Source organism: Triturus cristatus, chromosome 11 (assembly GCF_964204655.1).
Source record: "Triturus cristatus chromosome 11, aTriCri1.1, whole genome shotgun sequence".
In the NCBI taxonomy this organism is placed as follows: domain Eukaryota; kingdom Metazoa; phylum Chordata; class Amphibia; order Caudata; family Salamandridae; genus Triturus; species Triturus cristatus.
In genome coordinates, this window is record NC_140594.1 from 973,461,142 (window position 1) to 973,476,619 (window position 15,478).

General features: G+C 41.5%; 1 protein-coding gene across 3 annotated transcripts in view; it reads right to left on the reverse strand.

Moving 5' to 3' along the window:
- Window positions 1-436: 436 nt before the first annotated feature.
- Window positions 437-15,478, reverse strand: part of LOC146785770 (phospholipid scramblase 1-like) — a 420,799-nt gene continuing 405,757 nt past the window's right edge. For all 3 annotated transcript variants that reach the window (XM_085635025.1, XM_085635026.1, XM_085635027.1), the window contains one exon: window positions 437-9,247. In XM_085635025.1, coding sequence (XP_085491151.1) covers window positions 9,182-9,247 — 66 coding nt within the window. In that variant the 3' untranslated portion in view covers window positions 437-9,181. The remainder of the gene's footprint in view (window positions 9,248-15,478) is intronic.

Genomic DNA, 15,478 nt, shown 5'->3' on the forward strand with positions numbered 1-15,478 from the left:
GAACCTCAGGCCTCCCTGCAGAATTTAGTGAGAGGCCCATTAGACCACTTCCATTTTTCACGGATAATCAAGGTACTTGTTGGTTTTGCATTTTATGGTCATGTGATGTTTGCATTTTTAACGCTCTGTGTATTACCCACCTCCTGGGTTATTATTGATTAAAAACCATTTCAATAAACAGACAACAAAAATCACAAATAAATAACGGGAAGACATTGTTGAAGTAGAGGTACATCATTTATTGTGACAATAAAAGGTACTTCAATATTGAAATTACATTGTTGCTGTACGTCTACCGCGGACTTGTCCATTTATATGTAGAAGTACAGGCTACCTGTGACCAGCCTTGGTATCCGCACAATTGTGCCATTATTGAGTCTTCGAAATAAACAAATGTACAGGACTGGTAAAAATGAGTTAAAAGCCATTTATCGAATTACATAGAGGTAGGTTTGCTTAATGCAAATTTTATTCCTACTAATCAAACATTTTAAGTGACAAAATATTTAAAAACGAACACTCAAATAGACTCAAAAACATTTTCCAGTGTGCATGTAGGACAATCATTAAAACCTAATGTGACTTTGTGATGGCACACATTAAACCTATTGGAAACTCATCAACAGAAGTAAATATCCTACATATTGCGGAGTAGCCTTATATGAAGGAATAGGATTTGTGTGGTATTTGAAATCCTTGCAGAATAAAACATACAATTTATATGCAATACTTAAGATGTGAGGTTCTTTAATTTTGACTCCATTTTACATTCACCACCATTTTGTGTTGCCTTTACACAGGCTGCTCGATTCACGAAGTGTCTCTGCCCCTTGGACTGCAACGTGTCAAAAAACCCCTCCGTCCTTGTCTTGAAACCCATCTCAGACACCAGCCGGCCTAAACTAATCCTTGTCTGGACTACCTAATCTCTATATCAACTATCTGTTAGCCTTTAGTATTCTTCTCGTGCCGTATCTTATCTTTTGGCCTTCGCTATTCTCTCCCCGTGTTTTCCTATTCCACAACCTTTCCTTTGAAGCACACAAACATGTTCTGCCATTGCTGATTGACCTATGGGTGCTGTCATTGATTGATTTATGGGATTGGGCAAAAACACGACTCAAGGGGGACGTTCTGGTTACATGATGCCTTGTTTTGAATGTTTTCCTTTTGGCTAATATTTGGCAGATTTTGTATATCCATATTGGCATTTTGCATGCTTGCATGAGCCAGGACTGCCCCTTTCTTTTATGCTGAGTTTGTAACCCTCACATATATAAGACCCCAGTGTACTGGACTCTTTGGACTGCCTCATTCAATTGCTGCGGCTTCTGGGTGACGTAGTCACACTCATTTTGAGTTTAATTAAGATGTTCTTTTATATTTCAGTTTCTGTGCCAACTTCTTTTTTGTTAGTTTAATCCTGAGAAGGAGTTTTGAGTTTCTTCAATTGGTGCCGAAACCCGGGATCATCAGGAGTGGCTATCTGAGGGAGCGATATTGTCAGGAGACTGAAATCTACTGAGGAGGACAGGACAGGACTCTACTAAGAAGGTACTCTGTGCACGGAGATTCTGGGGATTCTTTGTCTCTGCAGCCCAGCATATTTCTGATCTTCCTGATTTTGATCCTCCACATGATATCACTCCTGACTGAGAACTTCTTTTTTGGCGTGAGTATTCTAAAAAAAGACCGTTAGGTCTTTCAGAACTTGGCAGTTAGAATTTGGACAACCTTTTGATTGGTAAGAGTAAGCTAGTTTAGTAACGCTTACTGTAGCTTTGGAATTTTGGACTTTGTGTTGGCCAACTTTGGATTTGTATTGGATTTGATATGCAAATTGCAATTTGTGTAGGCAGGTAATGAGGAGATTTTTCTCTATCTGATTTTGTTGAACGGTGCAACGCACGGAGAGTACCTTAAGCACTACCTTAATTATAAATACTTGCATATTCTGTAGTATTTTTTGGCATGCCTGTTTCAAGCTCACATCGAAGAATGTGTTGCTTTTTCTTTGGAGGTACCATAGTGTAATAAAGTAAATTAGCCGGCTCCCCTAGAGGGAATACCTAAAGAGGTTTAGGTTTAAAAACATATTTCTTCCTTGGTGATTCTGTATCTCCAGGGAATTAAAATATGGACATAATACATACAAGGATCCTTTGTTCTGCGCAATCTAATGAATGGAGTGTATTTTGGCTTCTTGGACATATAGCAGTCTGTTGGGCTGTTTTTGCAGTCTTTTGGAACACTATTGAGAAGCGTTTCTTGTAAATATGACTTACAACTAGTATTTCCAAATGGTTTGGTTTAACTACAGTCTGTGGGCTGTCCTTTGTTTTTGTCCTAAGTGTTGATTTGTGGGTTAAATGTGTGTTTCTGTGGGTTAAATATATGTGTCCTGAGTGTTTGACCCCTTTCTGTTTATGTCTGAAATGAGCTCAATGTGTGTTTGTGTTTTTTTTTTCATGTTTTCAGTCTGTTAAGCAAAATGTCAGTTAATTAATATTAAGTAGAAATTAAATAAAAATCCAGAAATTAACAATGTGATATGCTAAATAGCTATATGTTGCTATATAATTTATAGAGTAAGCAACTATGCACATGTACAAACTGTTAAATGCTTAAAAAAAAAATTAAAATTCACATTCACTAGGAATACAATGGCCTCAAAAACGAAATTGTGTGTTTTGTAGAAAAATAAACTTATTGTATTTTTTACTTACATACATTGTATTAGATATTAACAGGCAAACACTTCAGCTGAAGTAAATTTTAAACGCGACACGCATTGATATGCCCTTAGTTTGAAAAAGACTGACACCGTGCTCATATTACAACACTGAGAGACAAGCTTTTATTGTCGCTAAGCAAGCAGCTCTAATAGACATGAATGTTTACTTCGCCCTCAGTTGAACACGTGTGAAACTTTGCATTTCAAAATGTTGTTTTAAAAAGGTTCCAAAACTAAGGTTCATTATTTTGTATTACAGGAAGACATTTCAATTAAGGGATTTCCTCTCTTTAAGCATTTTTGTAAGCATATTCTTGGTTCTGTTGCTAAATAAAAATTGTCCTTTTAAAAAAAAAAATATATATATATATATAAAAGTGGCGCAAAAATGTGTCATGTTTCAAGTTACGCTTCTGTGCTTAAACTTAGAAATGAATGCATCTAAAATGATAGGCAAGGGATGCAGCTTGCTTTTATATGTGAAATTATCAAAAATGATTGGATTTATCAAAAATAATTGTTAATCATGAAAAATAATTATTAAAAATAAGTGCTTCTAAATTTGTTTTTTACTATTTATAAAGCTTAATACTCATACTGTGACCTCCTAGCATTATAATTTAATTTAAGTTGTGTTGTACTGCAAAGTGAGGACATTTGTATATGGACTTTCACTTGGCGCAGGCTTAAAAAACTAATTTTTTTCAAAGGATTTCCAAGAGATATGTCTAATATCCAATATCTGCAATCTGTAAAGTACATTCTGAGGATGATTAATATGTAGCACAATCATAGGATATTTATTTTTAAGTGCCCCAAATATCAAAGTCGAAAATTGGGTAAAATAGACTATTTAACAGCATTCTTGCCCTTTACAATAGCTTTAAAGTGCCTTAGGCTTCAGTAAATGCATACATTTAGGTATAATACAAATTTGCAAATTGTTCCCATTTGGGGTTGCTTTTAATGGCTCAGTGAGCCAATGTGCCCGGTGCAGAGGTTTGAGTTTAATATCAGGGTTGAAGGTTCTAACTCTAGCTGGACCTACTGAGACGTTCATTCATTTAAGGTTGATGAACTGAGTACCGTTGCATAGGGTAGTAACAAACATTTGTTCTAAAGCTAGTATGTTATGTTATTATGTTCTATGAGTTATTCACTGTAAATGTTTTAATAATTTAAGAATAGAAACAAATTGTAGCCTCTAACAGAAGTAATATATATAACATGTGTTTTTAAATAGGGTTAATTATTGCAGGTTAAAAAGAGTTAGGAAGGTTTTTTGTCTTTGACAGCTTCAGGGTGAGGAGAGAGAGACACGCGAGGCAGATTTTGACCTCGAGGTCAGTAAGGTAGGAGTTAGGAGTGAGTGTAAACAGATGGAGAAATCACTGCTTGGAAAACTTCTCTGACATGAAAATGTGTAACGCTTGCAGCAGGTGAGCTTTGGAAAGAGGTGGGGGCCAGGAGTGCTCGCATTGGTTGGCTAACAGCCCAGAAAGTTCCGTGCTGAGGTGCTATTTTTAGCTTTTCTGATAAGATAGGATGGCCGAGAATCAAAACTTACGGAGCCCTGTCTGTTCCCATATTGTTCAAAACAAATTAAAAAAAGGGTGCTGTGAAGAAAATGATACATTCATATTTCTGCTTTTGAAAAATAATGTCCTCGTAGTTGCCTTCATTTGAAAAAACATTTTTAAAAAAATGTGGCATTAGCCTTAGACAAAAAGTAAGAGGAAGCTCTTTCTTAGAATTTTGTGGGCTACATGCCTAGGTACAAACGATCAGCAAATTAAGATTCATTTTTCACAGGAGGAATTGTGGCGCAAGGGAACACAGAGTGTCTGTGAAACTGTTTTCCTTTTAGACAGTTAAAAATAAGGTGGCTTAACATGCTTACATGTTTTAGTCATTGCAAAATTGACAAGATGGTTACAGTTAAGTACCACTAGGTTTGTATTTTCTATTTTGTGTTTTGTTAATGTGTTTTATGTTTTGCCTCCTGATTAAAAGTTACAGTTGATATTTTTGTGTGTTATGTGAAGTGTCTCTCTTTTGTGTGTTGTGTATTTATTATTATTTTTTTTGCTTCTGCCCACAGATCATTCATGGATTGTACTGGGTGGTTCTAGGGCTGACAAGACTACAGTTGGACACGTAAGTTGGTTTGAAGAAGACGTCATAGTTGTGAAGGGATAATGGTGAAAAGAGCGACCTGAATGGCTATAGGCAGGAAATCAGGGTGAGAGAAGACTAGAATGGATTGAGAATGTTACAGTAGGTGTGGAGGAGTAGTGAAAAAGCAGAGGTCAAATGCAAACGCAACAGCGATGGTCCATATCATGAGGTGGTGGAACGAGTGTTCCATATGTACCTGTGGGACCAAATCAATGTGCAAATTGCAAGAAGGAGGGTGCTGTCAGCTGTGTGTTGAAACAGATGTGTTGTTGCATAACTTCTTTGTTTTTGTGCATTTTGTCTTTCTATAAATTGTTCCTGCTGGTCCTGTGTGTCAGAAGCGACACAGTAAGTTATATTTGACAGCCGGTCACCACTAACTGGTGACCAGGGTTAGGAAAGTAAAAAAAAAAAGAGGTGAAATTTTCATTTTAAGCCCGACAAATTAAGCAGGCCCGAATATTGGGTTTTGGGCTGCAGGTTCATTGTGCATAAAGTGCATGACATAGTGTTGTGCGTCACCGATCATTTACACATGATATTGAAATTTGTCTATGCTTTCTGTGCTTGGAATACAGCAAATATACCTGATGGCTTGGCATGTGTGTTTTTATTTTATGCACGATTTTTGTTTTTGCGTTGTTTTTACACTTTTGCTTTTGATACTATTACAAGCTCCCCTGTGTTGTGAGGGGATGGTCATGACGATGCCCATCACTACGCAACAGTTGGTTGGACTTGTTCTGGTTACTAAATTCCACAGATAATGATATTTCATGCTGTGAACATGGGAGACAACACTTCACCAGTGCATGTCTATTTGGCTATAATGGTATTGAAGGAAAATAAAAAGAGATATACAGGATCAAAGTGTGTCACCTGCAGTTAGTCACGTTACTGCCCCCTTCCCTTAAGGAACAGGCAGCCCTAGATTTATGTATTCTGATTGGACGTAAGGATACATTATAGATCTGTGACTCTTGTACATGGTGACCTAATTTCTATATTACATTAGTCAGTTTTGTTCTGCTTCCTAAGTAGTGTATGGCTTTGTTCCTTAAAGGAAACCAGGTTTCATTTTCCCCTGCAGAAGGAACTGGAACATTAGCTGAGATTACCATATATGGTGTAGGGGCCAGCGGTAGAGTTAAAATTTGTGTACTATTTTGACTTTTTCTCCCCTGATTGATGTTGCATTGTGCCTAGTTATTGGGGATTTTAGCTATGTCCTAGTCCCATTTCTCTTTTTCGAATTCCTTTCACCAGTCAGCCCTTTTATTATTATTGGTGTATTGTTCAGGTTCACATTTCCAGACTGTAGTAATGTACCCCCATACCCCCCATATTATGTATAAATTCCCTTTTTGTATGACCAGTCTGGTTTTTAAAAATTTTCTTTAGGCCTACTTCGATGTTTTCCAGTCTGACTGTCAGGGTAGTGATGGACTGGTTAACTGACTCAATACTATAGTAGGACAAGTTTTCCACCTCAATAGGAGATACCTTACATTTATTTTTTTGAACATGATAGAATTCCTATGTAACTATCTACCCTTAGATGGCAGAGGATAATGAAGGGTACCCAAATTGAAGAGACTAGAAATATTGCCTTTAAGAATGACAGTGTATTCTAGACCAGAGTTGTCCCATGGTGTATGGTCACTCCCTCGCAGATTGCAGGCCACCTGCTTGCAGTCCCATTGTTAAATACAATGAACTGTTTTTGTACTAAATTGAAGGAAACTAACAATTGTGTCACATTTCCTACGTCACTAGATTCTGCGGGTATCAAGCCATAATAACCTGCAGAACATTGATTTAAGCCTAATTCCCATCAGTGACAGCTACAGTTGAAAGACGGACGTCTTGGCCCTACAGTCTCAGCACCCAGAAAGTAGCAAAGTTGGACAGCGATCGCCAGCGCGCCATCAATGGTATCGTACTTGCTCCATCAGACAGCGTTGGACATCACAAAACCAGAGTTTCAGTGTAAAACAGCGAGAGAGAAGGATTCCTGTTGTTGATGGCAGAGCTGGTTTGAGGCTTCAGTTTTCTACCTGTCATGTGCTGGTAACCTCTGACAGTGTGCAATCCCTTGAGCCCCTTGGCCTGAGTTTTGGCCACACACCCCCTTTTCTTTGCTCCAACGGAAGGGCAGTGCACCGGAGGATCTAAGGCACTACATGATGAAAGGAAAATTAAATGAAAGAGCAGCCCAAACATCCTCTGACACTGAATAGCGAGTGTTGGAGCCTGAAAGTGTTGCTGAGTGTGAAAGTCTGTTGCTCTTTCCCGATTAATAGTACTTGGGTCTGCATGAGATGATCTGTGCCTACGACCAATGAAGAGCACAATATCTGTAGTGTCTCCCGCAGAGGAGAGACACTGGTGCACTGCATTGAGACATTGAGACTTTCAAGTGAGCTGTGAGTGTTTGCCAGGAGGGCACTCCAACGGATACTGAGAAGCACTATTTTCATGGAAGGCCTGAATCAAGAGGCCCAATGCGACAATGGAAGCAGATTTGATGGACGATAGAAGCCTACTAGAGAGGCTTAGAACGGACTTTGGGTATAGTTGTGGTTGTACAAGTGTTTCCAGTGCCACTGTATGAAGTGGTGTTGGATATGTTCATCCAAAATGGTCCTGAAGTAGTGTTCTGTCTGTACTCTGATAAAGGATATTCCCATTTCACCTAGCAATGAATTAGGATTTGCCTGCGTAATGGCAAAAGGAGGGTCTGAGGTTCTTTAATTTTGACTCCATTTTACATTCACCGCCATTTTGTGTTGCCTTTACACAGGCTGCTCGATTCACGAAGTGTCTCTGCCCCTTGGACTGCAACGTGTCAAAAACCCCCTCCGTCCTTGTCTTGAAACCCATCTCAGACACCAGCCGGCCTAAACTAATCCTTGTCTGGACTACCTAATCTCTATATCAACTATCTGTTAGCCTTTAGTATTCTTCTCGTGCTGTATCTTATCTTTTGGCCTTCGCTATTCTCTCCCTGTGTTTTCCTATTCCACAACTTTTCCTTTGAAGCACACAAACATGTTCTGCCATTGCTGATTGACCTATGGGTGCTGTCATTGATTGAGTTATGGGATTGGGCAAAAACACGACTCAAGGGGGACGTTCTGGTTATATGATGCCTTGTTTTGAATGTTTTCCTTTTGGCTAATATTTGGCAGATTTTGTATATCCATATTGGCATTTTGCATGCTTGCATGAGCCAGGACTGCCCCTTTCTTTTATGCTGAATTTGTAACCCTCACATATATAAGACCCCAGTGTACTGTACTCTTTGGACTGCCTCATTCAGTTGCTGCGGCTTCTGGGTGACGTAGTCACACTCATTTTGAGTTTAATAAAGATGTTCTTTTATATTTCAGTTTCTGTGCCAACTTCTTTTTTGTTAGTTTAATCCTGAGAAGGAGTTTTGAGTTTCTTCAGATGCTTCCTAATTCTCCATCAAAACTATAATAGGTTGTTGATGCCCATACAAATGAGAATACGTTTTGTTCAACTCAAGGTGCACTAAAAAGGCATGCCAGACCCAGCCGTAGCAATAGCAGTCACAGTATGTCCTGCACCACTGCAGAAGTATAAATACAGTACAAAAAAATAAAAATAGCCTCCTAGCTTGTAGAATATCTGCTATCATCAGATCCAGCACAATAACAGACGTATAACTTTCTTCCTCACTATCCTCCCTCACTCCACCCAGGGCTTAATTTTCAAGGACCCAAGTTATTTGCTAGGAGGAAACTGCTGCAACTTACACACCCCTCCCAGCGCTGCCAAATGGCAGTGCCACTGTTCCCCAATAACCACCCTAGTCCAATAAACGTGAGTTTGGAATATTACATGTCACCAGAAATGTAAGAATGGCCTGGTAGGCATTTGTTATTTTAATGTATATTGACTTTTTAAACAACCAGTATAAGGGCTCTGCTCAAAAATAGAAAAGCAGTGCCACCATGTGGTAGACTGTTAGAATCACGTGTTGGTGTTGAAACAGAAGTACCGGTGCAGAGCCCCGGCAATCACCAGCACACATTAAGCTCTGGTCCCACCCTATCCACCAACAAATGTAATAAATTGGAGCATGTGCAGTAGTTAAAATTCAGCTCAATAAAGCGGATGTGAAATCTCTACATAATAAACACAGTTAAGACACTGCTTCAAGAAAAATATATGTCAATTGTCTCATGTAAAATATATGCAATCCATTTTTAGAAATATATAACAATCACGTATATTAGCAGGTTAAAACTGCCCATATGAAGTGTGACGCTCTCTACTGTCTTGGTTGTCCTCAAAAAACATGAAATCCTACAAAAGAAAAAGACAAAAAGAGATATTAATTTTGTGGATCTGAAATATAGATTGTAAACATTTACAGTTGAAGACAGTCAATTTTAGAGATTTGCTAATTTAAAAGATCCAGATGTCAGATTGAAGGATTCCTAAAATAAAAAAAGTCTTTAGATTTAGGTCATCAAGTGAGTTAGCAGTTTTTTTTTAATCCTTGGAGCTAGCCAGCCAATCTTGAATGCGCCATTTGTGGCTATTGCTGTTGTATCACGGCTGAAAAAAGGTGATTTCCATTGATACAAGTTCCCAACTCTTCAGAAACGCTTTGCTGCATTATTCAAAACCCCCACCCGAATGAGAAAGTGAAGGAAAAGAGAGGGGCAGCACAGCACAGCTGAAGCAGAGCAGCTTCTGATAAAACATTTGGAACTGTGGTGTTGCCATCTGTTCACCCCCTCACCCTCTGCTGAATACATCACTAGGCCTAGGGCTGGGCATTAACATCCCTTATTGCCTGCACTGGAGGGCATTAATGGCTGTTGATTAGCCTTATCAGCCAAAATGCCTATAACAGCCTCTTATACCATTTTGTGGTCACTATGCAGCATTTTCCAGATCAAATAGGAAGGTTTCAAGAAGGTAAAGAGAAGAAACAGTCTGGAGAATAACTTTACAGGCAAGCAACTATTCCTCCTAGGACTCGGATAAAACAGTGAAGTGTAAACATATTTCAAGATGTGTCCCATTTCAGTCTGCTTCAGAATTCTGAGAGTAATGTTTGACAGAGGCTTATCGGGGGTAAACATTTTAGTATTAGCAGACAAGTAAATTACACATCGCAAGCCAAAATGTTGTGTCCTCAGGAGGGGAGGATTACCGTTTGCTGTTTCCTTGCTGTCACAAGCCAAATTGCCATGTCCCCAGAAGGGGAGGACTACCACTTGCTGTTTCCTTGCTGATTCCCGACACCGCACAGAGGACTTCAAATCCCATCAACCCCTGCGGCAAGTGAAGCACTTTTAAGTGCAACCTCAGCCCGCGGCGCGGGACGCCCGCAGGGATGCACCCGGGCCAAGGGTGGGCCCGTCCACGCCGAAGAGGCTGGGCTGGGCCACCTCACTCATCTGGATTTGGAAACTTGAGGGACTGGATATGGGCTAATGTAAAATCAAGCACACGGAGGCTGGAGGGGAGATTATAACTACGCTGGGATTGTAGGAAGGTGGAATCTGATGGTTACCCCCACTTTTTGCCTGGTGTTTTGCTGGTTTTCAACTTAGTTTGACTGGGATCCTGCTAATCAGGACCCCAGTCTATCTGCTTTCTCCCTCAATTGGTTGTTCATGTACTTTAGGTACACTCCAGATTGGATTCTAGGGTACCCTTATAAGCCCCTAGTATATGGTATACTATGTACCCAGGGCATAGGTACCCCAGAGGCCTCTCAGGGGCTGCAGCATGTATTATGCCACCCCTGGGAGGCCATTAAAAATGACACACCAGTTCTGCTACAGCAGCCTGTGTGAGGTGGTGTGGTGCATGCACCCCTTTTTTAGATATAGGTTCACTATATCTATCCTTATCACTGTACATATAAACATATCAGTCACCCTATGGCATGCCTTATCAATCCTGAAGGCAGGGTGCTGGGTTTTATGCAAGAGGGTGCCCATGCATGAGCGGAGCCCCTCTGCAGCCTTTGGAACCTATATTCCAGGGTTGTTTGTGATGCAGCCAAACCATATATACTTAAGTGCATTATAACCTCGCAGTAAATGCTAACTTTAAAACGGCTGCATGGAAACATGTCAGGTTTGGTGTCAAACACCTTGGAATCATACCAGCACACCAGTAACTGGTGTGGGAGGTATGATTCCACCATACTAGAGGAAAAAATATGACCGCACCGGTACACCCGGTACCAGCTTTACAGACCCTGGCATCACAAAATGGATGCTGCCAGCCACAGACCTCCTGCTGCTGGACGAAACTCCGGCAGGGGATAGCTGGACAATAGGTTTCCTGTCATAGGGGGTTGTGACCACCTCCCAGACAGGCTTTAGTGTATTGGGGCTTGGTGAATGCACAATGAGAGTGCTTTGATGTCTGCACTGGGGGCACATTTGGTGTCCCTGTGCATAGTCCAGCTCAAACCGGTTGCACAGGCTATCAGCCCCTGCTCTGGCAGAAACTGGACAAAGGACATGGGTGTAGCCGCCCTTCTGTCCTGACCCTCCCATATGTGGGTCCCCAGAGTTTGTCCCACCACTTCCTTGGGTATAAATTAGGAACCCCTGGCTACAGGACTTTAGATTCACCTGGACGAAACTCTGCTACAGAAACCAAGTACATCAACTATCTACACTACGTGGGATGACCAAAGAATCTCCCTTGGAGTAAAGGAGTTACTCCCCTGCAGGGCAGGCACCTGAAACGCATCTGACCGGTTTGCATCTATGCAGCTTCTGAAGGACTCAGAAGATTTTGCAACACAGGAGGTGGGCTACTAAGCTTCCCCGAGGCCGAACAGTGCTGTCAGTAAACCTGAGACGCGCAGCCTTTGTGGAAACCGTGCAACCCGTACCCCTGGACACCGTGGAAATTTGCAGCAGCATATGCTTTTTGGCAATCCCCGAGGCTGTGCTTTGGGCTACTTGTACTCCAGACCCCGAGCAGTGAGTCCACCGAAGATTACTGGCCTTCACTCCACAAGTGTACCATGGGCTGGTATTTTGTGATTCCTCTTGAGGTCCCTTCGCGATCCCTGGTCCGTCGACCTGTGGGTCCCTGAGAAGTAAACTTTACCTTTCAATGGGCTTTCCTGGTTGCTCCCGACATGCCCTGACTCTCCATTGCTTGGGGAGTCCCCAGGATCTTGCTGGTACACACCGAAGCATCTTTTCTCTGACCGCGTGGGTTGCAGTTGGCAAGGCTAGTTGGTCTTCAATCAGGACACTGACCCCCCCAGCACTCTACATCCTTTGTGGGACAGCTCGCCTGCAGACTTTGGCCATCGTCATCATCTCCTGGTCCCCGTGGCTGCAGTGTCAAACTTCACCTCCTCGCACCTGAAACACTAGACATTGGTGGTCATTGGTCTATCGCGCCCCTGGTCACTGTGAAGTGACCCAGACTGCCCCCTCTGCTTTCAGGTTCTTCTCCACTCCGATCAAGGCTTGGATCACACCAGACACCTCATCTTCCCGGCAGCAACACTTTGCAGCGTCACGCCATTGAAAACGACAAAGAATCCCGACACCATTTGACACCTATGCACCCGGCTTCCCTGGGTTAGGTAATACGAGTACTCCGGTGCTCACATGGGTGCTGGCCTTGGAACCTTCTAAGTTTAAAAGGGTTTGCTCAAAGTCCTCTCCTAAGTGTCCTTAATCTTTAAAATTCCAACCGCGATTTACCCATAGGATTGTACGGAGCTTACAGCTGTGTTCTCACACTGCACGCGTCCCCCGTGGGTCCCCTGTGTCACTACCTTGGGTGGTTCCTTGGGGTCCTAGCGGTTCTACGTGCTCTAGGCACTGTGTCTAGTCAAGTTGTGGTTCTTATACCACTTTCCTAATATATGGTTTGGTCTACCCCTGGGGCCCACCGTGTATTGTGCCATTTACTGTCGTTTTAGTACTGTAATATTGTGTGCCTTGTTCTCTAATCTCATAAAGAGGTTAGTAGAGAGTATTTAGAAATAAATACATATATTTTATATATACCTTGTGTGGTTCTCCTTTCATTTGGTTATTCAGGAGGTTATATTCTGATGAACCAAGCTGCTTTATATTCCTTCGAGACTTAGCCTGAAGGCTGCTCTCCATAGCTACCACTAGGATAGCTTTCAATAAAGGTTGTCTTAAACCTATTCATCAATAAGGGTTGTTCGGACTGGTGCAAGGTGCCCACTATAACTAGTGGACAGCATATACCAGGCCAACTTCTCACAGGGATCGTTCTTAAGAGCAGCGGACGTCCTATCAAAGGAGATCGAGATTACTGAGCATCGCCTCTCACTGGAAGAGCTAAGATTACCACTCACTGTCCCAGAGGTGAGGGGGATGGACTCTGACGTCTAATGGGGCCATCGCTAATAATTCAGCCCCAAGCTTGACAACCTGTAGGAAGAGCCCCAGCGAAACAAATTCCACTGGAACAGAGTGTAGCCTGACTGTTGAACCAACTGAAAAACGGAAGAGGGGGGAGGACGAAAACAGGAACTAATAGCTGTCCTATTAGAAAACCATCCAGAAAAATGCAAAAATCTGGCAGCAAACTCAGCGCGAAAGGAAACTACAAATATAAATACCTTACCATCCTTACCTCAGCCCCCCATTGAGGATGTCATATGTCAAAAGATGGAACAAATTATTGAGACATTATTACAGCCACTTAGGGATAGGCTATCAAAAGATAGAAGAGCTCAAGCTCATTCTCTCAGCTGGCGCAAGACAAGGCCATTTAGCACCAGTAAGGGTATCCGAGGGAAACCTTAACCTCCTTCCCAACAAAGAACAGCAACAGGGAGGGACAGTAAACAGACCGCCTACACAAACATTGCCAGAGCGCTCCTTAGGTCTCAAGCTGGTACCTCTACTACTAATGGCTATGTAGAGGGTGATATCTACCAGGGTATAGTGCGACAGCCTGAGACTGAACAGGTCAACAAAAAAAGAAAAGAAAGGGCTGGGTCCAACTGTGATGCAAGAAATAGAAATAAGAATAACAGAGGTAATACAGCGGACACTCCAATGGATGACTTTATGGCTACAGACAGACCTAAGAACACATCACAAGGTAGACAGGTGGACTTACACCCTGCAGCAAGCCCCTGTGTTATTATTTTAGCCAATGCAATTGAATTAAAACAGTATTAGCAGGAGATGACGATGTAACTGATGTACAAGGCCTTGCATTGGCTGTCTAAATTTAATACAGGGTACCGTATGCTTTATAACCACTTGATAATGGCCAGACGGGTAAATGGGGTGGGCCAGGGCACAAAATCTATTGAGAAGGATTGTGTGATCATAAATTTTAACAATTGCAGATTGGTTGAACACCTATTGAATATATTGCCTAGTGTGCCTCGGCCAGATTCTAAAACTATAGCTCTACCACCTGGCTACTTTTACAAACCCAGGTATCGTCTTCAAGATAGGGCCCCTTATAATGTGAACCAAATTAAATAGGATTGGCCAGAGATTTCACTCAACAACAGATATGAACCTCTAAATGAGCTTGATGCCTGCAACATACTCTCTACTCTATCAGGCCCGCAGGCACCAAATATAGTACCTTCCACTCATAATATAAATACCAACCGGGTACAGATATTTACAATTTAAAACTAGTCACATGGAATATAGAGGGATATAGGCAGAAAAAGCAGGATGAGGAATGGCTATGCCTTATTTTAAATTATGCTATCCTGTGCTTACAAGAAACATTGGAAATCGACACAATCCGTTTAGATGGCTATAGTACCTTCCAGACAAATGCAGTCCCGTCCAGAGCAGGGCGTGCAAGTGGGGGTATAGTCTTCCTAATAGCGAACACAGTAGGGGTCACGGTAAAAAAGTTTATTAACATATCGCTATGCTATCATATCCTTTTATGTGCCTGTCAGCAAGGAAGAGACTGGCCCCCTAATCAATATGTATAACATTTAACTTCACAGGTGACATGGCTGTGGTGGAAGAATCAATTCAGAAAGACAGATTCCCTTATGGCAAATCACCACACCTCCCTAGATATCGTATGGATGGGTTATATTAATACTTATAGCTGCAACAGAATGGAGTCGGCCGCTTGTGGCATGATAGCTGATTCAGGGGAGTCTCTCCGACACTTTGCCCACAATGCTTACGACTCTACTTTAAATAGGCAACTGGTGATATTTAACGTGGAGATTATAAATCCAGTAGATTTTATGACAGGCCAATTAGATTATACTTAGTTTGTTCGATCTCATAAGTCAACGATTTACTTTATTTTGGCCTCAGAAACCCTAGGATCACAGATCTGCTCTATCAAGACTGTAATCTGTCTATTCAGTGATCGTGCGGCTATCACGTGCCAAATGCCCTGGAGCCTGAAAAATGCAATTTCGGGTAAACGAGTCCCTAAGCCAAAAATTAAAAGGAAAAATTGAATTTTATTAAAATGTGATAAGCTAGATACAATAAAATTTACTTACAGCATTGTCTTCAACATGATCCAAGAAATATTAATTTGCCTTGACCC